At 47.1% G+C, this 26,156-nt stretch overlaps 1 protein-coding gene and 2 non-coding genes across 3 annotated transcripts; all 3 read right to left on the minus strand.

Moving 5' to 3' along the window:
* Positions 1-678: 678 nt before the first annotated feature.
* On the minus strand, positions 679-12,485 carry DKC1 (dyskerin pseudouridine synthase 1). The gene is made up of 15 exons (XM_032398758.1): positions 12,302-12,485; positions 11,471-11,538; positions 10,756-10,842; positions 9,338-9,429; positions 8,835-9,019; positions 8,145-8,209; positions 7,640-7,766; positions 7,274-7,404; positions 6,715-6,858; positions 5,646-5,766; positions 4,262-4,380; positions 3,478-3,581; positions 2,890-2,998; positions 2,020-2,139; positions 679-1,758 (listed from the first exon to the last, which is right to left on the minus strand). Exons 1-15 carry the CDS (start codon positions 12,315-12,317, stop codon positions 1,693-1,695), a joined length of 1,554 nt encoding a protein of 517 aa, XP_032254649.1. The 5' UTR covers positions 12,318-12,485; the 3' UTR covers positions 679-1,692.
* On the minus strand, positions 3,072-3,200 carry LOC116628438. Its single transcript, XR_004298624.1, has one exon. It is a non-coding gene; the product is annotated as a small nucleolar RNA SNORA56 (small nucleolar RNA).
* On the minus strand, positions 7,038-7,175 carry LOC116628437. The gene has a single exon (XR_004298623.1). It is a non-coding gene; the product is annotated as a small nucleolar RNA SNORA36 family (small nucleolar RNA).
* Positions 12,486-26,156: the final 13,671 nt, after the last annotated feature.

A 26,156-nucleotide genomic window follows, 5' to 3' on the forward strand; every position in this document is an offset into this window, starting at 1 on the left:
TCTCCACCTGCACGAGTCTCTGGAGAGGGAAATGGCAGCCCCTGTCAACCCCAGTTGCCTCCCCTGGGTTCAGAAGTCTCCCTCAGCACACACAGGTCAAGATAAGCCACCCTCCCATGAGGGGGGTGTGTGCTGGGCAGGGCACGATCTGGTACATTACGGGTGGACCTGAACACACACAGACATGTAACCTATAAAACAAGTTTGGGAGCAAAGGTGTGATCATCCCATTTCTACTCCATGGGGAGAGTGCTCTGAATGCTTTGCTTCCGCTTGCATCTCCCCCATTTTCCTCCTGGCAGCCATTCCTCTCAGCTTTCTCTTCATTCTCAAGACCTGGTTTCCAGAGCACCCCACGACTGGCTGCCCAAATTAATCTGTACCCAAAGGGAATTACTCCACTCCGTTGCTCACACAGCAGCTAGCTGCTGAGATTATAAACACCCATGCCCTCAAAACCCCCCCACCCCAAGTCTTCTGAGGCTGGTGCCCACATAGACATGCACACAGGATGCTCTAATCCTGGACGAGAACCCATCAGGTGCACACATGCAGCTTCCTGCTTTGACTTGCCAGAGGCTTTCATTCTGACCTCCTTTCCAGTAGAGGGAAACCCAGCCTCAGGCCTATGCTCAGAATCCCTCCCCATACACACTGGTACCTCCTGCCAGACCCACTACATAAATACTTCTCCCTTCCTCCCCTCGACTGTTGGGGGAGATCACTGGATTTGTGATGATTCCCCTTTTTATCTAGTCAATGTCCTGAATGAAGATTCTAGAGTATTTGGTCCCATACCAGATAATAGGCCCCAAGATGAATGCTGCAAGACATAGAACCAGAGAAAATAACCAAAGGAAAAAGCATCAAATTCCAAACAGGACATAAAGTTTCCTAGATTTTTAATTAAAATAGTTTCTATCTTTTGTTCTACTAGTTTGACATCCCCAACAATTAGAAAACCCAACAGAAATACTTAAAAACAAATAAACTTTAATAAGTAAAAAGTACAACCTTCTCCCAGCAGTGAGTGAGTGCATCCTTTGAAAGTAAAGGAAAATTAAGAGAGAATACGGAACAGTATTTTAGCTTGTCACAAACACAAGTAGGCAGATGGACTCAGGTGCATTAGGCTGTACACACAGGCTATGAAGGAGGACAGAGATGGAGTGGACATGGCTGACGAGACGGCCTGCACGTGGCCAGAACAGACCACTGTCCTCACAGGACATGGGAGGAAAGATCTATCCCCCCAGTGAACAATGTGGTTCAGTTCTCTTCTTTTACTTGATCTACACCATTTCACTGAGCAATGTTTAGAAACTTTTAAAATGGGTTGAGGGGTGGTGCAAACCAGGAGAGAGCTATGCTGTTAAAACAGCCATCGGGCACCAGCCGCAGATGGCTCCTGGGCTGTGCTGGGTCTGAAGGAGAGAATTCCCAACTCTCCCAAGCAGAGAAGTGGGTGCCATCAAACCTGCCTCCTTCACCCATATCCTTAAAACAGGACAGGATGGGATGACCACACCAGGGAACGTCACTGAGTTCTCACGTAGCAGCTAAAATGTGCCGGAACTCTCCACCCTTTCTGGGACCTATGTTCCATTCCCTCAAGAACAAAAGGAATTCTGTTTTCTCAATAAGGCTTTAATTTCTCCTCCCACCTGGACACAGTGCTCAAAGTGGTGTCCACTACTCAGAAACCACTTCCACTTTTATTTTCTTCTTCTTCTTCTTCTTTTTGGTACTGTCACTGTCCTGAGAGAAAGAGAAAGCCTCACTGCATCTGTTAACAACCAAATGAGGGAAGTTCCAAGAGCCCAATAAGCCTTTTCAGGATCTGGGAGGATATTCTGGATTAAATAAATTTTGCACAGAACACAAGCCCTGAGCTTTTTAGTGATGCCCCAGCGGTCTACTTTTACGGACAGGACCATTCAGATTCCCCCTCACCATCAGCAGCATTCCAACTATGAGCAGTTACTTGGAAACGCTGCTGCTCCCCCTTCAAGTACATACCCCATCTCCTGGATCGCCCCCGCTCTCTAGCGCAGCTTTGGCCTTTTTATCCTTCTTCTTCTTCTTTTCCTTCTTGACCAGCTGTGGAGAGGTCTCGTCACTTTCACTCTCTCGCTTCCGCTAAGGTGGAGACAAGCGATCAAATGTTAGACCTTGGGCAAAAATGGATGAGAAACGCTCAGTAAGAAGGTGGGGAATCACCAGAGAAGTTCCTGACTAAATCCAAGAGTAAGTTTTCTAATTACAAACCCCAACACAACCTGAATTTACAGAGAATTCAAACACGGTCTCATCCCCATGCGCACAGCAGGAGCACCAAAGCTCGGGGGCTGTGACAAGTCGGACTGCAGGTCTTCAAAGGCGGCGGGCAACCCAGGAGTTGGGACAGGCCCCATGCGTGCCAGAAGCTCTTCCCAGCTCACTGAGCGCACCCATTCTGTGCTCTAATGCCAGCGGTGCCCCCAACCCTGACAAGCTGAGGTGCTACCACATACTTTCCTGGAACTTTTCAAACGCAGAGCTAAGGCGATCTAGAGGCTGTCAGCCTCTGGTGATTCTGCTCCCCGCTGAGTTCCGTACGGCTCACCTGCCCCGGAGCCAGAAGCACACACACCCCCACTGTGACCCAGTGCTGTCGCCTCAGCGCGGTGGAAGCCGAGGCCCCTGACTGGAGCCCACAATCCCCCCAGCAGACACAACAGGGAAGGTGAATTGGAGCCCACACCGTCCAAACGAGTACCCCAAGGTATGGCACATTATCTACACTGCATCGCGCCCCCAAGAAGCCTTGCCGTACTGAGCCACGACCCGTGCCTAGACCGCAACCATCTCCCAAAGCACACTCCCAACTGCTCACAGCATGTCACTCACCTTTGGGGCTTTTACCACTTCGGCAACTACTTTTGGGGCTTTTACGACTTCGGCAACTTCCTGTGGGTCTTTTACTGCTTTGGCCCCCACCTCTCTTTTTGCAGAGTCACTGAAAGACAGACAGCAATAGGTGAGAGGCACTGAACGGCTTTCCAGGGAGGTAGTGCTGTATCCTCAACCAGTGATATCTGGCAAGTCTAAAGCCACCATCAAAATACTGACGACAGACAGAAGAACTCACCACTTACTGTTGCAGACTGACTCCCTCTAGAGTCCCACGAGCCAGACTAGAAAGGGATAACTGTCTGCTGAGCAGGCCTGAGCAGTCAAGGGGCAGTCCCTACAGCCCCCAAGGTCTCGTGAGCACCACGCAGGTTCCTAGAGTCCCACATGTTAGCAGCTCTCCCCGAAATTAAATCTGCCCCGCTCCCCATACCCAGGTTCCATGACCTCCTGCCTTGGCTCATGTAGGCAGCCGCCATGCTGCATCTACCCCTCTGAGCTCTACGGCCTCCCGTCCTCACCTGTAGTGGATGCACTCCTGCATCCAGGCGGCCCGCCTGGGGCTCTGAAACCCCCTGCCCTCACCTGTAGTCCACATACTCCTGCATCCAGGTAGCAGGCGTGCTGTCTGTGGGCTTGCCGTGCTTATCCAGAAGACCCTGCTTGATCATCAGCCTCTTCTGACTTGCCTGGTGGATCGTCAGGATTTCAGCATTAGAACAGTGTGACACATGAAGCAGGTATTATGGTGGCTCAAGTAAGGCTCCTCCCTTGTGTGTTCTCAGCTGGGCCTCACACTTCTCTGCAAAGCACTCAGAACTCACGCTCTCCAACAGGAGCAAACATGGGACTTGTCAAAAGTCATCAAGCCTTCTTTATCAGTGAGAACCTCCAAAATGTCATTTTGTGGCACCCCCACCCACCCCATTCTTCCACCACAGGGCCTTTGCAGCACATGCGATTCCAGCTTCCCCAGACTCTCCCTTCCTTTCTTCACTTCATCAATACATAACACTGTGTCCTTTGTGCTAGCCTGGCTCCAGCGAAGATCCCTCACCCAGCCCCCCCAGCCAAGTCAAACCCCTCATTTTGGACTCCCGAGATGCCAGGCACCTCTCTGTACTCTTTGATATCCCTTCAACTTGGCTTTCGTTGTGCAGTATGAGTGACGCCCATCTGCTTCTCCCCATTAGACTAAAATCTCTAAGGTCTGAGATGGTCCCATTTCTACTCACCATCACTCCCCAGAGCCCAGGTACACGGCAAGGTTGTGGTGGTAGGGACATAGCTGAGAGCCACCCAATGAGTATTCAACAACACAAAAATGAGGAGTTAATTCACAGCAGAGCACACACCTGGTCCCACTTACCTTTGGGCCTAAACCCCACTTCCGAGGGTAAGTGTCTCTCTCCATGATTACTCTCTTGATCTTGGCTACAATACCATGATCACAGGTAGATATCACTGCTGTGGTCATTAATGCAATAGCTGCAGGTGTTAGAAAGAGATTAAAGAATGACTGGGAAGAGAGAAACTTCGTTATTATGAGCCCTAATTCCAGTGTTTTATATAAATTTTAAAACCCCATTTTAGGGGCACCTGGGTGGCTCAGTCGGTTAAGCATCCAACTCTTGATTTCGGCTCAAGTCATGATCTTAGGGTCATGAGATCGAGCCCTGCGTCGAGCTCCGTGTTCAGCGTGGCATCTGCTTGAGATTCTCTCCCCCACTGCCCCTCCCCCCACTTGTGCGTGTGTTCGCACGCTCTCAAGATCTTAAAAAAACGAACAAACATTTAAGGGGCACCTGGGTGGCTCAGTCGGTTAAGTGTCTGCCTTCGGCTCAGGTCATGATCCCGGAGTCCCGGGATCGAGCCCCGCATCGGGCTCCCTGCTCAGCGGAAAGTCTGCTTCTCCCTCTGCCCCTCACCCCGCTTGTGCTCTCTCTCTTTCAAATAAATAAATAAAATCTTTACAAAGAAAAAAAAACCATTTAAAACTCAAAGCTCTACTGCCTTGAGGTTTCCTTTGCTGAGGATGTTCATATGGAGAAAATCCACTGCTATGGGAAAAAAGCTCTGAAACCATATTACGATTGTCAGTTAAAAAAATATTTATACTAACCACATAAAAATCAACGCTTCCTAGAGCCTCAGGAGGCCTCTTAATAAGTAAATCAGAGCTATTCATTTAACATGCCTAATTTGCACCACCAGAAAGAAAGCATGTCACGTGAAGGTCATGAGAGTCCCTTCTCGGGTGCAAGCAGCGATCTATGGATAGCAGCCAGAAGGGAACACCTCTAGTAAGGCACCCTAAAGATACACTCACCAGGCTTGGGGCTCAGGCCACACACGGGGAACAGCTTGCATAGCCCCTTCAGGGCAATGGAACATTTGAAGTTTTAAGGACAATCCAACAGTAGCTAAAGGTCCACAAGTTAACTGCTACAGGCAAACAAGGAATGAGCTAAACTTCTCATCTCGATTACCACAGACATTTACTCCCTTCGTTAAGGACTTTCCCTCTCCCCACTGGAGCCGAGCTGCTGAGACACGCCCTCTAATAGCAGCCAGTTGGGGCAAGGGGAAGCCTCATCTACCTCCTCCTCACCTATGCCCATCTAACACAGTCCCCAACAGGCCCCAGACAACACAAGGATTAGATGAACCTGAGGGGCCAGGACTTGGGGGCCTGCCCTTAGTGAGCCTGGCTGTGATGGTGCAGAAGGAACTAGGGCAACTTCCCCTCTTACCCATGCAGATTGCTTCCCCTTTGGTGGTGATGACCACGATCTCCTGATTGACTTCGATGCCATCCTCGTATCGGAGAACACCTGGAAGCATGATTTTTGCCCCATAGCAGATTGCATTCACCTGCAGAGATAGCACTACACGTGAGAGCCCTAGCTGCTGCACTAGCCCCTGCCCGCCATCCCTCCCCTCACCAGCACAAAGGAGAATGGGGCTGGGGGGTGGGGAACGGGGCCTGCGAAATGGAGCTAATGGCATTCCACCATGGGCTAGGCACCTTATACACACTGACTCAGAAATGTTAAAGGGGAATTTAAATACCTACTCCTCATTCCTCCACTGGACTTAAAGGTATTTTCATCTTAAACAAAAACCCAGCCTTACTTTTCCTTAATCACTCCTCTCTTTTTTATCATTGATGAGAGAAACCCTGACAGAATCAGGAGCGTTTTTGCTTTTTTTGGGAGATCGGGCCTCTAACAGGCTCTCAAAATGACCAGCAAGCAAGATTACTGAGGCCTGTTGAACCAATCACATGCAAGTTAAGGCCACCTCTCCCTGAGCTCAATGGCTTGTGCCACCTTGTCTTCACTTACCTATATCTCTTGCTGACCACACTCCACCTCCCCCTTAAATTCACCCAGAGGGTACCAGTCTGACCCCAGCATGAGGAGGCTACATCACATTTATGTTGTTGCTTCACACAATTATGTTTTTTCAACTATTATAATGGCATAGTTTAGGATACCTAATTTTTCTTTTTCTTATTATGAAGGATAACGTACAAAAAAATGCATCAAACACCCTCAACTCGGCTATCCTTTGTCCCTGACATAATTACATCATTAAGAGAACTACTTGTGGGGCACCTGGCTGGCTCAGTCGGTGGAGCGTGCAACTCTTGATTTCAGAGTTCTGAGTTTGAGACCCACGTTGGGTAATAATAAAGGAAAATAATAAGTTCACATGTTTCATCTCTTCACACAGAATGAGGATTTCAGAACACAGACTGCATCTCATCCTTGTGGAGTCACATTTTGTGCAAATGTGAACTTGTGACCCAGAACTTACTGCACTGTCTTTCATAACCAGCCTTTTATGAGAAGTCAACAGCTTTTCCAAAGGGTAAACAACTCGCCGCAGGTAACTGTCATCCTTGTGGTTGTCATACAGCCACTGGGCATCAAGCACGTCATGCATTGTCACCATGTGGTCCTGAAAAGCAGCCATGTATGAAAACTATTCAGTGTCACTGTCTCTGAAATAGTCCAACAGACCCCAAACTTCCAAAACCTGAATGAATTTAGTCCAAACTCATTAGTCTTCAGTCTCTTCAGAATCACCTCTCTTCTACACATCTGTAACTACTGATATACTGAAATCTAAGTAGGCATTTTTGTAGGCTGGGAGGTAGTAAATGAACAGAGTAATGCTTTCTATCCAATCATCTCCCACAGCCCAGGTTTCAATGTTCCAAAGTTTAATTAACAGAACAGGGAAGCTGCCCTGAAACTGAACTCAACACTTTGGAAATTGCCTTTTCCAGGATGTGAAGCAGGTGAGGAATTCCACCAAGGGCGGGAAGGTGTTAAGTACCAGCTCTAAGACTTCTAGCCCCGTAACGGTGTACCTTTTCACTCATGACTCCAGAACGAACCCTCCGAAGTTCCTGCATCTGACCGCCAACTCCCAGTAACAAACCAAGGTGCACACACAGCGTCCGAATATAGGTGCCGGCCTCACAACTCACCCAAAAGATTCCTAAGACACACACACACACACAAAAGTAGCACATTGTCCAAAGTAAACACATCACTGACTGAGAAACCCAGAGTTATTCTTTGAACCAGCAAGACTAAATACAATAGAAACAGGCTCCGACTACACCATATACTAAGGGCACCTACTCTTAACAAGAAAATGTAATTCTCAAGAACGCATTCCTATCCACATGTGGTCAATGTCAATTCAGTTCCTCACAGACCTAATGACCCACCTAATCTTCTTTCAGGATCATACTCGATCATCTTGCTCTCATATATGGTCCGCACTCTGAGTTGCCTCTTTACTGCAGCAATAAGTGGGGGTCGCTGGAATAAGGCACCTGTCAGAGTTTCTAGGGCCTGAGAATAAGCACAAACCAAAATGAAGACTCTCATTGTACAGATTCTCAAATAAGAGCAAACAGCCTATTGTGGCAGTTTCAGGACACAAATGAAAAAGTTTTTTTCAATCATTTAAGACCTAAAACGTCCTTTCCATTTTTGCTTCTTTATTAGTGACACAGGAATGATTCAGTGCTTATCAGCGAGCCCTTTCCTCAGAAGGGAGATGGCCAGAAGTGCCCCTGTCAATCCGCAGTACCTGTTCAGGCTGGCGTGAGCAGCCCACTGAAAAGGGCACAAGACAGGACAGCCAGGAAAGCCGGCCTGTCTCCAGATGTCTACGGACTTAGACACCCACATCACCAAAAGGTGCCGTCCCTGTAATCACAAACTTACCCTAGAAAGTTGAGTCCCCCCTTCAATAGCATTGTGTAGCCGGACAATTCCCACATACTCTTTGCCTGAAAAATGACAAAAGAGTAGTCAGGTATGGCCACTGAGTTTTCTGTACTTTTATATGCTCATATTCCCATTTTGTGCAGCAAGAAAAGCATGCAGTTTGATGACTTCTTTCTGTAAAGTTTCCATGAAGACAGATTTCATGGTTTGGACATGGGAAAGGAGTGAAGATGCTTCCTCTCACTGGGGGTTCAACTTCCAATGTGCTGACAGGAACAGCTGGAATACGCAGTGTAGAGCCTGCTTAGAACAAAACCTCGCAAGGTCATGTAGGAGTTTCCCCTGATGAAAATGAGGGAAGGGCACTTTAGGCAGAAGCAGCAGCGAAGACTCCAAGAAGCCTGGAGTGATAAGCCTAGAGCGGGACCAGACACAGCCCTGTCTCAGTCCTGGGAACAGATCTAGTCAACTTGATGTGCACATGTCCAGTACCTGGAACTCCAAGAAAGGCAGACACACTAGGATCTGGCAAGGGACAGAAGGTACAAAACCAGAGTATCCCTGCTTAGGATTTTTTTTAACTAATGAAGACACCATTTCCAAGGGCCAAAAAGTAGAAGGAAGGGAAACATAGAAAGCCTTCCAATAACAAAGGAGCTGCCTCTTTTTATTCCCTCTTCCACATACCTGCACTCTGCTGGGATTTCACCAAGCGAGTGGCTCGTTCTATGCACACGATTAAACAGCCAGTCACCTTGGGATCCAGAGTACCACTGTGTCCTGTCTTTTCCACCCGAAGTATTCGTCGGATCCAGGCTACCACCTCATGGGAAGAGGGGTTGGAAGGCTTGTCAAGATTAATGAAACCTGTCCTAAAATGGAAAAGAAATCACTGCGCTGTCATCTCTGGCCCTCTAATAAAAACTAAATCTGAAGAGTAAAAAAGTTCACCACAGGTACAGGTTATGTATTTACAGCAATTCTAGGCATTTCTAAAATGCCACTACCTTCTTGAACAACTGATGTGAAAAAGTCACTTTTTTAAGTATACTCTATGACCAATGTGGGTTCAAATTCATGACCCCAAGATCAAGGGTCCCATGCTCTACCGACTGAGCCAGCCAGGCGCCCCTGAAAAGGTCATTTTGAAAAGAACAGAAGTCTGAACACCACATGCTCCCAACACTTACCTGATATAGTCCCCAATCTCCCTCTTCAGAGGATTTGAACCACAAGGAAGAGGGGTATAGTGTGTAGTCCTTACATTTAGCTTATCGAAATTCTGGAAAGCAATGATACAACACAGAATAAACTTAATAAACCATTAACATATGTAAAACAAGAATCAGCACCATCAACCATGTTATGGTTAACCCGCAAGTTTATAAACTTGGATTCTGCTCCTATATTTTCATTATCTAGTGTGATAGACTGTTAAGCCTCCTTACACACTGGAAAAATTACCCATATGAATAGAATTAAGACAAATTTGATCACTCCTCTAGAAAGACTTCTTGGGGTACAAAGACTGGCAACGTTTCTCAAACACAACCAGCTTGTTCCTGCTCCAGATACTCCCATCTCTGCTTTTCCCAGGTCTGCTCCTTTTCATTCTCCTCCTTTCCAAGGCTTGACCACAGGTCTAAAAAAGCTCCCTTCAATTAAAGCTTATCTTTCATGTTGCCCAGTTTAGTTTCATTATGGTACTTATCACAAATAGCAATTTTCACTATCTCCCACCCCGAGATTTTAAATTCCAAGATAGTAGGGACCTTGGCCTACCCAGTTCACTAGCCTATCCTCAGAGCCTACAATAGAAAAGCAGATGTATTAAACGGTAGACCTATCTGACCAAGCAGAAACTCAACTGTGTTGAATTATATAAGCAAATCTCATTTGTTTACTTCATACATATTGATTTACTATAACACTTTGTCAAGAGGTGCCTCAGTAACTTCCTCTACCCTACCCTTTCTCCTAATCTCATACCTGGCGCCTACTAAGTTGCTTGTGAAATTTGTAATTCAACTCATTACTGAGCCACTCTATTTAAAATCCAACACAACAGTCAGCAATTTCTAGAGGACCTACATGCTAGGCACTGTGGCTAAACACGTTTCACGGATTACCTCCTACAGCCCTCAGCCTGCCTTCCTAAGAGAAGATACCGTAAGCAAACAGCCTTGGAGGTTAAATAACTGGCTCAAAGTCATACACTGTCTGACTCAAATTGGTCTGGCTTCAAAGCACATATCCTCAAGCACTAAAGCAGTCCTACTCCAAGTGTGGCCCACAAACAGGTAGAAGTCTGTACGGTGGAGTTAAATACAGAAACCAAGAACTAATTATTTATAAACTTTAATGGCAGTATGGCATTGTTGTGACATTTTAACTGTATTCTACTACAGCACTGGGTGCACTGGAAATGAAAAATGAAACAAAATCTGGTCCTTCATGTCAGACACTTTGAAGAACACTGCTCTAAAACAGTATCATCTGGCATTTCCTAAGTCAAAGATGCTAGTGCTAATCACTCTTAATGAACCGCTTAACACTTAAATTACGTAAAAGCCAGGCATTGATCTGATACATAATCCTAGCCACATACCTTGAGCAACAGGGGCCACTGAGATGTGTCCAACTGAGCCACCTTGGACTCAGGTTTGATAAGAAATTCTTCAGCATGTTGTATCTCCTTACACAGGACAGAAATACACTGTTAGACTTCCCACCTGATTTTGTACAATTCCGTTACTACCATGTAAGTCTAAGCCTCTTAAATAGAAAACAAGGTAGTCCCTATGCCTCTTCACTGGGACTTCCAAGTGAAAAAGAAATGAACCAGGACCTCAGAAGGGTAAGTGAAGTGCCACCAAGATGGGGACAGCTAGGAGCGCCTGGGTGGCTCGCTCAGTTAAGCATTTGACTCTTGATTTCAGCTCAGGTCATGATCTCAGGGTCCTGAGATGGAGACCCGTGTCTGGCTATGCACACACACAACACACACTCTCTCTCTCTCTAAAGAAAGAAAATCTTCAAAAAAAAAAGATGGGGAAAGGTACTTAAAGAGAAAGAGGGATAGTGGGTCTGTTGGTGGGATAAAAAAGAATTTCAGGGAGAGGAGCTGATGTGGTCAACACCATTCAGCAAACTATACTTGACAGGAGAGATTTAGGTGGCTGGGGCTGTGTGGTTTACTACACAACCACTACCCAATTCCAACCCATTCCTCAGAAACTTTTAAAAACAGTCTCTTTATGTAATGTGTTACCTAAGTAACCTTTCACTTTAGTTAAAGCAAAGTATAAAACATTCGTACTCACCGCTACATCTTCTTCTGGTAAAGACTTCCGCTCCTTTTTCTTCTTATGTTTCTTCGGCAAAATAAATACTAAAACAGACAAGAGATTTGGGAGTTTTTCCCGAAAATAAGAGTAACAAAACTTAAAATAGAGAATGAAATCAGAACAAGTAGAAAATGGACGTTTGGTCTAGAATTACTGGGGAAAACAAAGTGTGTAAGGCCAAACGCGTGGGTTGCACGGCTCGGGAACCGACCACAGGCAGTCGCACATGTCGGCTTCCATTCCGGTTCACCACGTGGCCGTGGCGGGGCTTAAACCTGCCGCACAAGTGTTCGGCCCACGGCCACAAAGTTCCGTAAGTGACCACTCAACTGCCCCCTACCCGGTTCTGTGGCCCCCAGAACTTTCTTGCGACTTGGAGCTCCGAACACGCCGGAGCCCCTCGGCCCTTATTCTTCCCCGTCTGTTCCCACCGCCCTTTCGCGTGGTGCTGACCGCGGCGTCAGGGCTGGCGGCGGTACAGGCACTGCCAGGTCTCCCGTCACGGCGGGGAAGCCCGCACGGCCGACGCCTTTCAACGGGGACCCGGGCCCTGAAGAGGCTGTGCCTCGGCGGGAGGCCCGGGCCTCGCGGAGCCACGTCACTGAGAAGACCCCTCCATCCCTTGCCCTCAACCGTACACCCAAGGCCAAGAGGCAAGGCCAGCAGGAGGCCCGGCTGCGACGGGACCGGCCTGGCGGCAAACCAGCGGAGAACGCGGCCCCCGACGCCGTCACCCTCCCACCCCCAGCTCTTCGGGGCGGCGGAGCTGGTACTTAGCCCGGTCACCCACGAGGAAACGACCCTTACCTTCCGCGTCCGCCATGTTGCCCCGCACAGCGTGCGAGCCGCGTGGGCCACCACCGAGGGAGCGAGCACAGACTCCCGCCGCCCACAGGCCGCGCCACTAAAACCCGCCCACCTGTGCGACGCCGGGTGCGTGCTGCGCCGCGGGACTGAGGGGCGGGGCCAGGCTCGGGGAGGTGAGCCCGAGGCGCGCGCGGGCCGCCTGCGCAACTTCATTGGCTGGCTCGCCCCCCCGCCCCCCTCCCGAGGTAGCGCGTCCGCGCGTGCGCTTTGGCACTCGCCCGGCCCTAGGCTGCCCGGGTTGGAGACGCATGCGCAGCCCGCCCCCGCGGCCCATAGCCTATGGGCGTGGCCCCGGCCACAGTTCACTGACCTTTGCTGTGTTTGACGCGGGCTTGGGCACCCGGCTATACCGCGAGCACTGTTCACAGCAGCTATCTGCTTCCTCTCGCCGACCCTTTAAGGTTGGTATCGGAACAGTCCTGACTGAAAAATGAAGACGTTGAGGCACAGAGAGGTTGAAAGTCCTTCGCTGCTTGCAATTCCCATCTAGCTAGAGTGGTGCTGGCCAATAGGAATACAGTGCGAGCCCCTTGTGGACTTTTAAATTTTCCAGCAGCCACATGGGAAAAAAAAAAAAACGTAAAAAGAAAAAGGTGAAATTGTTTTTTTTTTTTTAAGATTTTATTTATTTATTTGACAGAGAGAGAGACAGTGAGAAAGGAAACACGAGCAGGGGGAGTGGGAGAGGGAGGAGCAGGCTTCCCGCCGAGCAGGGAGCCCGATGGATGCGGGGCTCGATCCCAGGACCCTGAGATCATGACCTGAGCTGAAGGCAGACGCTTAACTGAGCCACCCAGGCGCCCCGTGAAATCGATTTTAATAACGAATTTTGTTTAACCCAGTGATCCGACATATTAGCATTTTCAACATATAAGCGATACACTTCATGAATGGAATATTTTACATTTGTGTTTGTGTGTGTGGGTGAGATAAAAAAGAATTTCAGGGAGAATTTCCAGTGTGTGTTGTACACTTACAGCGCACCTGCATTTGAACTCCAGGACGGGGCTCCATGTCAAGTGCTCTATAGTCAAAAGTCGCTTAATGGCTGCAATATCTGACAGCAGGAAGTAGCGAATTGTGGTTCAAACTGTCTTCCCTTCCTTCTTTGGTGTCCTCTCACTCTTCTATCTCTCAAGCGGGGATTCTTGATCTAACCCCTGTGGATTTAACTAAGCTCTATTTATTTAATTCCTTATTGCAATGTAAATGGAATCTTTTGCCATTATATTTTCTAATGAGTTGCTGCTTTTCTTTCATTTCTCCTCGGCCATACAAAGATTTTATTTCGCTGTGGCTTAAAAAACAGCTGGTGATTGGCTTTTCCTCACTTTTAATTCTATCTGGAATTTATTTAGGTGTAAGCCAAGGTAATAATAATAATGATGTAAATTGACTTTTTATAGATAACCAAAGTCCCCAGAATCAGCCAATCCATGAGTAGTTCACTACTTCCCCCCTTATTTTATAATGCTTCATTGGTAAATATTTCACTGAATAACTTTGAGGTATTCACTGATGGTTCTCCTATGGGCTTCATCTTTCCCCAAAACTCTTCATCCAATCTGGTAGCAAAACCTCTCAGCTTTGCTTTCAAAAGAGGTCCAGATTCTGATGGTTTTTATCACCCTCACTGCTGTCACTGTAGTCCATGCCATCATTATGGCTCTCCTCTATTTTTCCAGTGGGCTCCTACAGATCCCCCTGCTTCTACTTTGTCCAATTATACTGTCTTAACATAGCAGCTGGCAAGTGCTTTTAAACTGTAAATCAGGCCATGTCCCTCCTCTGCTCAAAGCCCAATGACTTCCCATCTGTAGTGGGATGAAGTGTCCCCCCCAAAAAAGGTATATTCTCACCCCTGGACCCTTATTTGGAAAAGAGTCTTTGTAGATATAATTAAGTTAAGGATCTCAAGATGAGATCATCCTGCCTTACTCAGGTGGACCCCAAATCCAATGACAGGTGTCCTTAGAAGAGAAGGTAGGGCACCTGGGTGACTCAGTGGGTGAAGCGTCTGCCTTCAGCTCAGGTCATGATCCCAGGGTCCTGGGATCGAGCCCCGCATCGGGGTCCCTGCTCAGCAAGGGGCCTGCTTCTCCCTCTCCCTTTGCCCCTCGCCTCCACTCATGTTCTTGCTCACTCTGCTCTCTCTCTCTCAAATAAATAAATAAATAAATAATATTTTAAAAAAAGAGAGAGGGAAGAGAAGGGAAAAGACACACAAGCAAAAGAAATGAAGATGTAGGCAGAGACTAAAGTGATTTCAGTCTTCCAGCCTCCAGACCGGGAGAGAGTACATTTCTATTGTTTGAAGCCACCCAGTTTGGGGTAATTTGTTATGGCAGCCCTAGGAAACCAAAACACCATCTCACTAAGAGTAAAAGCCAAAGTATCTGGGGCGCCTGGGTGGCTCAGTGGGTTAAGCGTCTGCCTTCGGCCCAGGTCATGATCCCAGGGAGCTGGGATCGAGTCCCGCGTTGGGCTCCCTGCTCAGTGGGGAGTCTGCTTCTCCCTCTCCCTCTGCCGCTCCCCCTGCTTGTGCTCTCTCACACGCGTGCTCTCTCTCTGTGTCAAATAAATAAATAAATAAAATATTTTAAAAGAAGCCAAAGTGTCTATGATGGCTGCTCCCCATTCTCTTTCTGAGTCCACTCCTTCCACCGTTACTCACCCTACTCCAGGCACACCCCCTTCTCGGGTCTTTTGCACCCACTCTTCCCTCTGCCTTAAATGAATCTTGTTTATTGTCTCTCTTCACTAGAATGTTAGCCTTACGGAGCCAGGAAGTGTTTGTCCGTTTTGTTCACTGCTATATATCCAGCTCCTAGAAGATGTTCAGTAAGTATTTTTGTTTAATGGATCTGTGTCTTGAACCCAGAAACCCCCTGGACCTTCCCTTACCAGCAGAAGTAGGGGTTCCCCCCACCCCCATCTGGTGAGGCTGATCCTGTCTTTCTTGGAGATCTTGTGATAAAATCACCTGAGCAAGAGAATGCCAATTGTCCTTGTGCCCTAACTCCTCACATCCCTCATTGTCTCCAATCCTAAGACTTGGGTAGGCGGAACTGTTGGAATGAACTTGTCATGTGCAACCTACTGGCTCAACCCTTAACTACATCCCCAGAGAACGTTCAAAGGACATTCCTTTCATCCAAACATTGAGAAGTGCTTTGGTGAAGGTTCTGGAAAACTAATCTAGGAAAGGAGGTGAGAGGTGTTGCCATAGAAACAGGGAGCCTGGAGCAGCAGCGGCCAACTGGGGGCATCATGATTGGCAGCAGGACTGGCAGCTGGAACCAGAATGGTTTATCCGCAAGAATCTTTGGTGGTGGCTAATTGGTCATGATGTCCTATTAATAATAACCCACCTGGGGCGCCTGGGTGGCTCAGTCAGTTGAGCGTCTGCCTTTGGCTCAGGTCATGATCCCAGGGTCCTGGGATCGAGCCCCGCCATCAGGCTCCCTGCTTCTCCCTCTCCCTCTGCCATTCCCCCTGCTTGTGCACACTCTCTCTCCCTCCCTCTGTCAAATAAATAAAGTCTTTAAAAAAAAAATAAGCCACCTATAATAGACCATGATCCATATAACCCCAACAACAAAAACTCTAGGTCTGGTGAATGGCAGTCTGCCTTGAATTGCCACAGTGGAAAACATGGCCCCTCATCTAATCCCCAGACCCAGTCGCCCACAGGCTCAGAGCCCTCAAGTGAAGACTAGGCCAGGTACATACACCACTAGTGTATACTTCAAACCTTCATCCTTCTTTCCCTGGGGGACATAGATTGCCACTGTGGTCCACTGGTCAGAAATGAAGACTTAGTCTGTGTCCCTCTCACTGTGGGTCCTCCTGTGGCTTTTTCCCCAGTTCCTAACTGTATAATTGGAAAAATCCGCAGCTGGAAAAATTCCCACAGGGGAATTTTGACTCAAGGATTGAGGACAATTATGGAAAGAAAACTCAAAAGGAAGCCCCTGGAACTGTCCCTTCAATTCTCTGGCATATTATTGTAATTAAGTCCCCAGGGACTGACTTGATCATCTCGCTGTCCCCCAAGACATCATGCTGGTCCATTACATTAATGGTATCCTGCCAACTGAACCTGAACAAATATTGCATCTCAGGGTGAGAGATAAGCCCCATGAAAATTTAGGGGCCCACCACCTCCATGAGGTTTCTGGGCATCCAGTGGGCTGAGGCATATTGAGATGGTTCCCCAAAGTGAAAACCAAGTTGCCATACCTCAAGTCCACAGCCTCTAAGAAAGAAGCACAGTGCTTGGTGGGCCTCTTTTTGGAGGTGGCATCTCCCATTAGGATGCTACACAGAGCCTTTTCCAAGCCTTGATAAGAGAATCACAGTTCAGGCCTCTGGAATTTGGGATAAAAATAAAGCTAGCACTGGCCACATGGCTGGTTAGCTCAGTTGAGTAGAATGTGACCTAACAACACCAACGTTGTGGGTTTGATGCCCAGACAGACCAAGAAAGGCATTAGTTCTCATGTTTAATAAAGATTAATTGAAAAAAAAAAAAAAATGAAACTAGGACCTAAACATGCACCAATTTACTGGGAGGCAAAGCCCCTGACTTTCTTTCGTCCTAGGTTGAAACTGAATAACTGTGTGATCTTAAGACCTGAGCTGCACATCATGAACTGAGCATTGTTTGGCCAAGCAAGCCACAAAGTCAGGCGTGAGCGGCAGCACTCTGCTGTCAAGTATAATGGTGCAGCTGCTGGGGAAAACAGTCTGGTGGTTCCTCAAAAGGTTAAACACGGAGTGGCCATATGACTCAGCAATTCCATTCCTATGTGTATATACCCAAGAGACTTGAAAACAGATGTTTAAACAGATGCTTGTGCATGTATATTCATAGCAGCATTATTGACAATAGCCTAAAGGTTGAAACAACCCAAATGTCCATCTACAGATGACTGGATAGACAAAATGTCTATCCATACAATGGAGTATTATTCAGTCATAAAAAGGAGTGAAGTGCTAATACATACTACAACATGGATGAACCTTGGACACATCATGCTAGGGGCGCTTGGCTGGCTTAGCCAATAGAGCATGTGACTCTTGATCTCAGGGTTGTGAGTTTGAGCTCTACGTTGGGGCTGAAAATTACTTAAAAATAAAATCTTTTTTAAAAAAAGAAAGAAGAAAACACCATGCTAAAGGAAGTAAGCATAGAGGGACAAATATTATATGACCCCACTCGGGTGAAATAGCCAGAATAGGCATCCTCACACAGGTAACAGGCATGTAAGGGAGGAGACGTCCAGAAGATTATAGCCTCTAGCCATCTGGTCACCCCCAGCCACTGAGTCATCTCAGCTGAGGCCCCAGACATTATGGAGCAGAGAGAAGACATTCTACTTTGTCCTGTCTGACTTCCTCAGCATAATGTGTCAGCTGAATAACAAGCCATCCCAAAACTCCGTGTCCTTAAACATGTTATAATGCTGACAGATTACAAGTATGGTGAGAATTCAGCTGGAAGGCCCGGTGCAACTGGAACTGGAACAGGAGTCTGCCCATGTGGCTTGGACTTCCTTATAGCATGGCAGCCTCAGAGTAGTCAGACTCTGGACTTAGTGGCTCAGGTCTCCAAAAGCAGGTGTTGGAGTAGATAAGGCATAAAACTGTCAGAATAACCTTTTGTAACTTGGCCCTGGAAGTCCCATAAATCAGTTCTGCTGTGTTGTATGATTCAAGCAGTCACAAGATTATCCAGGTTCAAGGGGAGAAGGCATCAACCCCACCTTTCAATGAGAGGAGTGTCAAAGAATTTTGGAGCCCTGGCTTAAAACTGTCACATTCATGAAGACTTAACCAACTGCTGCGCAAAGCCAAATAGTGAATTAAATGGAGATAGGAGGGGCGCCTGGGTGGCTCCGTTGGTTAAGCGACTGCCTTCGGCTCAGGTCATGATCCTGGAGTCCCTGGATCGAGTCCCGCATCGGGCTCCCTGCTCGGTGAGGAGCCTGCTTCTCCCTCTAACCCTCCCCCCTCTCATGTACTCTCTCTCTCTCTCTCTCTCTCTCTCTCTCATTCTCACTCTCTCAAATAAATAAATAAATCTTTAAAAAAAAAAAATGGAGATAGGATAGGAATTTCCTTCCCTGCATTTCTCAAGTCTTTGAACTAATTTCTGACATTGTCCCCTAAGTATATGTTATTTCTTTTGACTTACACTTTGATAGAAAGGCAAAGCCCCGGAGATTTCTACTTGGGCCTTTCTGCCATGATTGCCTCATTCCATGGATCAGGAATCAGTGTGGGCATTCTGCTGATTTTTAACAATTTTAGCCATTCTGATAAGTATGTGGTGGAATCTCATTGTGGTTTTGATATGCATTGCCCTAATGGCTAATGATGTTGACTATCTTTCCGAGTGCTCGTTTGCCACCATCCTCAATGAATTGTTTCTTCATATCTTTTATCTATTTTCTGATGGGATTATTAGTGATTTGGGGTTTTTTAATTACTGAGTTTTGAAAGTTCTTTATATATTCTTGATGTGAGTCCTTTAGCAGATATGTGCTTTGCAAACATTTTCTCCCAGTCCGCTGCTTGTCTTTTTTTTTTTCTAAAGATTTTATTTACTTGGGGGGGGGCGGAGCATGAGCAGGGGAGAGGGGCAGAGGAAGAGGGAGAAGCAGACTCCTTGTTGAGCAGGGAGCCCAACACGACCCTGGGATCATGACCTGAGCCGAAGGCAGACACTTAACCGACTAAGCCACCCAGGCGCCCCTTTAGCTTGTCTTTTTATACTCTTAACAAAAGTGTTAATTTTGATGGAGTCCCATTTATCAATTTTTTCTTTTATGGATTGTATCTAAGAATATTTTCTCCTATGTTGTCTTCTAAAAGTTTTATAGTTTTACATTTTACATATAAATATATGATTCATTTTGAGTTAATTTTTGTATAAGGTGTGAGGTTTTGGTTAAAGTTCTTTTTTTTTTTTTGCCTATGGATGTCCAATTTCTCCAGCACTGTTTGTTGAAAAGACTATCCTTCCTCCACTGAATTGCTTTTGTGCCTTTGTCAAAAACCAGCTGGGCAGATTTATGTGGGTCTGTTTCTGGGCTCACTATTTCATTCCCTATGTGTCTATGTGTCTATTCCCCTACCAATAGCACGCAGTCTTGATTACTGGAGCTACTATATAAGCCTCAAAATCATGTAAAGAGATTTGTGTGTTGATCTTGTATACTGCAACCTTGTAAAACTCACTTATTAATTGTGGGAGTTTTTCTCTGCGGATATCTTGGGATTTCCTACGAAGACAATTATATCATCTGCAAATTGAGACAGTTTTATTCCTTCCTTCTCAATCTGTGTGCCTTTTGTTTCTACAAGTTTCAACACTATGTTGAATAAGAACAGTGAGAGCAGATATTCTTGCCTTATTCCCAATCTTAAGGGAACATCTGTGCACGTTCTTCAAGTTGCAGAAGCTCCCCTGCCATTCCCAGTTTTATGAGAGTGTTTGTCACAGATTGGTGTTGGGTTTTGTCAAATGCTTGTTCTGCATCAATCAATATAAGCATGTGACTTTTCTTCTTTCGCTTGTTTGTTTTTTTTTAAAGATTTTATTTATTTATTTGACAGAGAGAGACACAGTGAGAGAGGGAACACAAGCAGGGGGAGTGGCAGGCAGAGGGAGAAGCAGGCTTCCCGCGGAGCAGGGAGCCCAATGCGGGGCTCGATCCCAGGACCCCGGGATCATGACCTGAGCCAAAGGCAGACGTTTAACCGACTGAGCCACCCAGACGCCCCTTTTCTTTTGCTTGTTAACATGGTGGCTTGCAGGGGCGCCTGGGTGGCTCAGTCGTTGAGCGTCTGCCTTCGGCTCAGGTCATGATCCCGGGGTCCTGGGATCGAGCCCCGCATCGGGCTCCCTGCTCCACGGGGAGCCTGCTTCTCCCTCTCCCTCTGCCCCTGCTTGTGCTCCCTCTCTCGCTGTGTCTCTCTCTCTCTCTCTCTCTGTCAAATAAATAAATAAATAAATCTTAAAAAAAAAAAAAAAAACATGGTGGATTGCACTGATTTCTTTTCTGTTTTTGTAAGTAACCACTACCTCCAATGTGGGGCTCAAAGTCACAACCCTGAGATCAAGAGTCACACGCTCCACCGATGGAGCCAGCCAGGGGCCCTTGATTGACTTTCATATATTGAATGAGCCTTGCATCTCTGGAATAAACCCCACCTAGTCATGGTGTATAATCCTTTTAATGTAGTTGTGAATTCTACTTGCTAGTATTTTGCTGAGGATTTGTACATCTAGATTCATGAGGCATATTTGTCAGTAGTTTTCTTTTCTTTTTTTGTTTTACTGTCTTTTTCCAGTTTCGGTATCAGAGTAACACAGTCCTCATAGAATGAGTTCAGAAGTGTTTGATTTGGACTTGTGACGATAATTTCATACTATTTTAAATATAACAATAATGGATATGATGTCAGGATTTTTTTTTGTAAGACATGAAAAAGACTATCATTGGTAATATCAAAGTCAAATTTCAAATTTAGGTGGAAATTGGGTTGCTTTCACTTTCAGAGAAGCCCTTTACAGAGGTCCATAGAGGAAAAAAGAAAGTTTCTGTATCTGAAATTGTACCATGGCACTCCAGGCCTTTAGTTCACATGCTTCATAGATGATTTGAACATGCATGTGCAGTCATCCCCCCTCGTGGCTGTCCCTGATCCAGAAATCAGAGAGGCATTTTCTTTTTTTTTTTTTTTTAAAGATTTTATTTATTTATTTGAGAGAGAGAGAGAGCGAGAGCCGGAACACAAGCAGGGGGAGTGGGAGAGGGAGAAGCAGGCTCCCCACCAAGCAGGGAGCCCGATGCGGGGCTCAATCCCAGGACCCTGGGACCATGACCTGAGCCAAAGGCAGAAGCTTAATGGCTGAGCCACCCAGGTGCCCCGAGAGAGGCATTTTCTTTTCAAATTTTCTTCTTCTTCTTTTTTTTTTTTTTTTTTAAGATTTTGTTTATTTATTTGTCAGAAAGAGAACACACAAGCAGGGGGAGCGGCAGGCAGAGGGAGAAACAGACTCCCTGCTGAGCAGGGAGCCCGATGTGGGACTCGATTCCGGGACCCTGGGATCGTGACCTGAGCAGAAGGCAGACACCCAACCGACTGCGCCACGCAGGCGTCCCTCAAATTTTCTCTTTTCACAGAGGATAAGATTCACAGCCATTTTGCCCATCATAACATAATTAAAATAGAAACTCTTTTTAAAAATATTTATTTATTTATCTTAATTTTTTTATTTGTCAGAGAGAGCAAGCAGTAGGCAGAGGGAGAAGCAGGCTCCCCGCTGAGCAGGGAGGCGGACAACGTGCGTGGGGCTGGTTCCCAGGACCCTGGGATCATGACCTGAGCCAAAGGCAGACACTTCACCCACTGAGCCACCCAGGCACCCCTAAAATAGAAACTCTTCTTTTTTAAGATTTTATTTATTTGACAGAGAGAGAGACAGCGAGAGAGGGAACACAAGAAGGGGGAGTGGGGGAGGGAGAAGCAGACTCCCTCTGCTGAGCAGGAAGCCCGATGTGATGCGGGGCTCCATCCCAGGACCCTGGGATCATGACCTGAGCCTAAGGCAGACGCCTAACGACTGAGCCACCCAGGCGCCCCTAAAGTAGAAACTCTTAATAGTAGATATTTATGTTCGCAAATCCTTCTAGTTCTAAGATTTATAGTACTTAATGAAAGGCTAAGCCAAACCTATTTTAAAATCATAATAAATGGGGAAGCCGCGCTAAGGAATCCAGGTGCTGAAAACCACTTGTTATTCAAATGGATCTCCTCTCCCCAGGCTGGAGTGCAAAGAAGCTAGGAAGGGGCTTGATGAAACGAAAATAAAAGTTGCAATACAAACAGGTCATCTCTCCCTAGAAATTTAGGGGGAATAACCTTGTAGAAGCAATTTTGATTCGTCTGGAAGAGAGAACAGTGCCCCCTGAAAGATGCAAGAATGATTGTCCATATCACACCCTTATTTAATCGACATGGTTAGCCTGGAGATGAGTAGTGGGTAATTGTAAAATTAATCAGGTTGTGACTTGAAGCTGCTATTCCAGATGATGTTGCTTTTCTAGAGCGAATCAACACAGCCCCTGGTACCTGGTAAGTAGCTATTTGCCTGACAAATGCTCTTTTCTCTGTTGCAATCAGCAGAGACTGTCGGAAGCAGTTTGCCTTCATCTGGCGGGAACAGAAGTACGGCTTTAGTGCCTTGCCTCAGGGCTATGTCTCTCCTCGGGCTCCCTGCCCTAATCCAGGGTGAGTGGAACTCCATTTTTGCAACGATCATGGTGAACATCAGGCTGGTCCATTATATTGAAGACATTATGCTTACTGGACCTTGTGGATCAAGAGGTAGTTACTTTATTAATAAACATGTATGCCAGAGGACGGGAGATAAAGCCCATGAAAACTCAAAAGCCTGGCCCTCGGTAACATTTTGAGATGGGCTGGACCATGTTGGGTATCCAACAGGTTGCTGCACCTCATGCTACCTACCACCCAAAAAGAGACACAGCATTTGGTGCGGTTCTCTGGATTCTGTAGGCAACATACACTACATTTCATTGTTCCACGCCTGGGGTGCCTGGCCAGCTCAGTCCGTAGAGCCAGACTCTTGATCTCAGGGTCGTGAATGCGAGTCCCATGTTGGGGGTAGCATTTACTTAAAAAAACAAAAGTTGCAAAACTGTTCTATACCAATGCATTGAACAGGTAATCTGTGAGGCTGCGTGTGTTCAGCAGCACAGAGGGCAGGGAAAGACTCTGTAGCAGGTCCGGGCCACTTGACCTTTACGATGACGTAGATCCAATATAACTAGAGCCTTTGACACGCTGGCAGGGTACAGGGAGCCTCTGGCCCGTCCTAACAGGAGAAACATTCAGTGGACCACCGGCGTTTTGAAGCAAACAATACATTCTACCACAAAAGAAGTATTTTCCTTTGGATCAACAGCTGCGGTAAAGTCTGAATGCCTTGCCATGGAGCACCAAGGAACCATGTAACCTTAGCTGTCCCTGATAAATTGGGTGCTAACTGATCATCCAGGGCAAGTGGAGTATTTGAGACCAGACTCAAGCAGGTCTGGAAGGTATAAGAAAGTTGCTCGAGCAAGTGGCTCCCATCTCTGGGGGCCCTACTACTGTATGGCAACCTTTTCCTTGACTTGTAACCTCATAGGGAGTTGTCCGTGACTAGGTGTATTGGTCGGAGTCTCAGGGGGAAGCGAATGGTAGGCTCAGTGGGTTGAACTGAGGAGAGCATGAGGGTTTGTTTTTTGTACAGAGGTGGGAGCAAGGTTAAGGGAATCTGCAACTAAGTGGTGAGGCTCCCAGGGCCTGGCATCAGGTGATATGGTCACGGCCACGGCCACTGCTATGTACTCCACCTGCCCACAGGAGTGACAGCCCCCAGTAAGGTAGCATTCCCTGGGGTGACCAGCCGGCTACCTGGTGGCAGAATGAGACTGCGGCTGGGGGAAAATATGCTGAAAGGTGGAGGTTCTGTCTTAGAGGATGAGGGAAATACTTTGAACTGGTGCTCTATGGTGTAGTTTCTCCATAGCCAGAATCCCTGGTTTCAGGAATCAGGAGGTGAAAGTGGGAGCAACTTCTCTACTATCACACCTAATCTACTGCCTAGGTGTTTCTTTCCATCCCCACAGCTTTGAGCTCGGCTGGTTCCCAAGGAAAGAGTGCTTCTACCAAGGCCACGACGTTGGTTCTATTGAATTGCAAGTTGAGATTGCCATCTGGCCATTTAGGGTTGTTTATGCCACTGAATCAACAGGCAAACCATGGATCTACTGAGCTGGCTTGATGGTTGATACTGTTGGTTATCAAGTGGAAAAGTGTTGCTGTTAAACAACGGGATTGGGAAGGACTCTATCTGCAATGCAAGTGATCCTCTGGACACCTCCGACTATAGCCACGCTAGGCAGGACCACTGAGGATTAAGACTCGGCGGTGGGGGGGTGGGGGTGGGGAGAATAAAGGTTTGGGTCACTCACAAGATAAAGAATTCTGACCACCTGAGTTCTTGGCTGGAGAACAAAGGGAGGACAGAGAGGGGAGTAGAAGAAGGAAGATTATAAACACCAATTATGGTCTGAAGACCAGTTACAGAAATAAGGATTGTAGTAACTGTGTGTGTGTGTGTGTGTGTGTGTGTGTGTGTGTACATACAAAGTTTTTCAATCTTCTTTCTATATTTTATACATATCAAATATAGGCTGATAGAGGTTAGCTTTATAGTGTTTTTCTTTAGGTTGTAGGATATTGAGGTGGGGTGATGTCGGAACTAGAAGAGCAATGACTGTCCCCTAGAGATGGCTACAATGACCAACGGAACTTTTGGTCTCCTGTTTTAAGGAGTGCTTTTCAGTTTGTAGGAGGGATAGCAGCATTGTTTGGGCGGGAGCAAACTGTTGTGGCTTTAGTGAGTTTATTTTGTGCACAGGGTGTCTATAGTATTGACTAGCTAGGGGGTGGACTGTGGTGGATATGTGGTTTTCCTCCTATTTGGAAAGGCGGGAGAGCTAAAAAAATAAAAAGAAATTTACCATTCTCCCTTGAACCTGGATTTCTAGATGCGAATTAGGTTCAGCTAATCCGATACACTAGTGCGAGATTTGGAAAGCGGGAGGGAAGTCGGGGATTGCGGTGGTGGTGAAGGTCAAGTGGGCTCTGAGAGGTGGGAGTGCAGGCAGTAGCTGGAGTCCAGCTTTGCGAGAGTAATAGTGTCTGAGTGATGTGACCTTGGAGCCGAGAAGTCTCTTTGTAAGTCCTAGAAATGACGTCGCATTTATTTCTTCCAAGCGTCACTTTCAAGTGAGAGGTATCACACCACGGGAAAAGAGCACTATGGGTCAGGGTGGTGGCCAGGTGGTAGCAACCCTCAGGTAGATGAGCATCGTGGGTGCTGATCCTCACTGTGATTATCAGTGCTTTTCTGTTTACAAAGTATGTTGGCCCTGGCCCCTGGCCCGTGATCCCTATTTGTGTGGGTTTGGACAGGTGATGTTATTGTCCTGTTTCTCATTTTACTCAGAAGCAAAAATGAGGCAATGAGAAGGCCCATTGATTGTGCATATCCCCTAAGATCATGCCCGCCAAGTGCTGAGCATAGTAACTGGCACTGCAGAAGGTCTCAATCAATGTTAGCTCATTATTGGGAGCTCAATCAATGTTAGCTCATTATTGGGAGCTCAATCAATGTTAGCTCATTATTGGGAGCTCAATCAATGTTAGCTCATTATTGCGAGCTCAATCAATGTTAGCTCATTGTTGTTATTGGTATTATTTAAAGTGCTCGGCGCACCCTGTGGCACGACCATTCTCAGACCCAGCGTTGCAAACCCTAGAGGCCTGGAGACTGCAAACAGCACCTCCAAGTTGTAACCTTTTGAATTGGGATGCTCCGGGTTCCGGAGGACATTTGAATAGCTCTGCAGCCGAGCTTCTCGCTGAAATACAATGATCTTGGGGGGAGGGGCGCACGCGAGCCATTCCTCGGCAAACAATCTAGGGCAGCGGGGAAGTCGCAGGGGAGTCCTGCTTCCCTTCCTCCCTCACCGGGTCCCTCGCAGGTGCGGGTCCGCGGCTTCGGCTCCCGTAACCCTGGGGCCCGGAGCCGCGGCGCGCTCGCTCGCTCGCTCGCTCGCTCGAAGGGGTTTCCCCGGCCGGGCCGCCCGCTCCCCGCGCCGTCTGGGCCGCGGGCGGTGGCGCCGTCCCCCCGCCCCAGGGGGCC

Source organism: Phoca vitulina, unplaced genomic scaffold (assembly GCF_004348235.1).
Source record: "Phoca vitulina isolate PV1807 unplaced genomic scaffold, GSC_HSeal_1.0 scaffold119, whole genome shotgun sequence".
In the NCBI taxonomy this organism is placed as follows: domain Eukaryota; kingdom Metazoa; phylum Chordata; class Mammalia; order Carnivora; family Phocidae; genus Phoca; species Phoca vitulina.

What these genes read in the sequence shown, in the direction of transcription:
- DKC1 (XM_032398758.1), bottom strand. An exon ending in GAGATTGGGGACTATATCAG is followed by an intron (nt 9,020 to 9,337) that starts GTAAGTGTTGGG and finishes TTTCCATTTTAG; the next exon opens with GACAGGTTTCATTAATCTTG. An exon ending in GAAATCCCAGCAGAGTGCAG is followed by an intron (nt 8,210 to 8,834) that starts GTATGTGGAAGA and finishes GTCATTTTTCAG; the next exon opens with GCAAAGAGTATGTGGGAATT.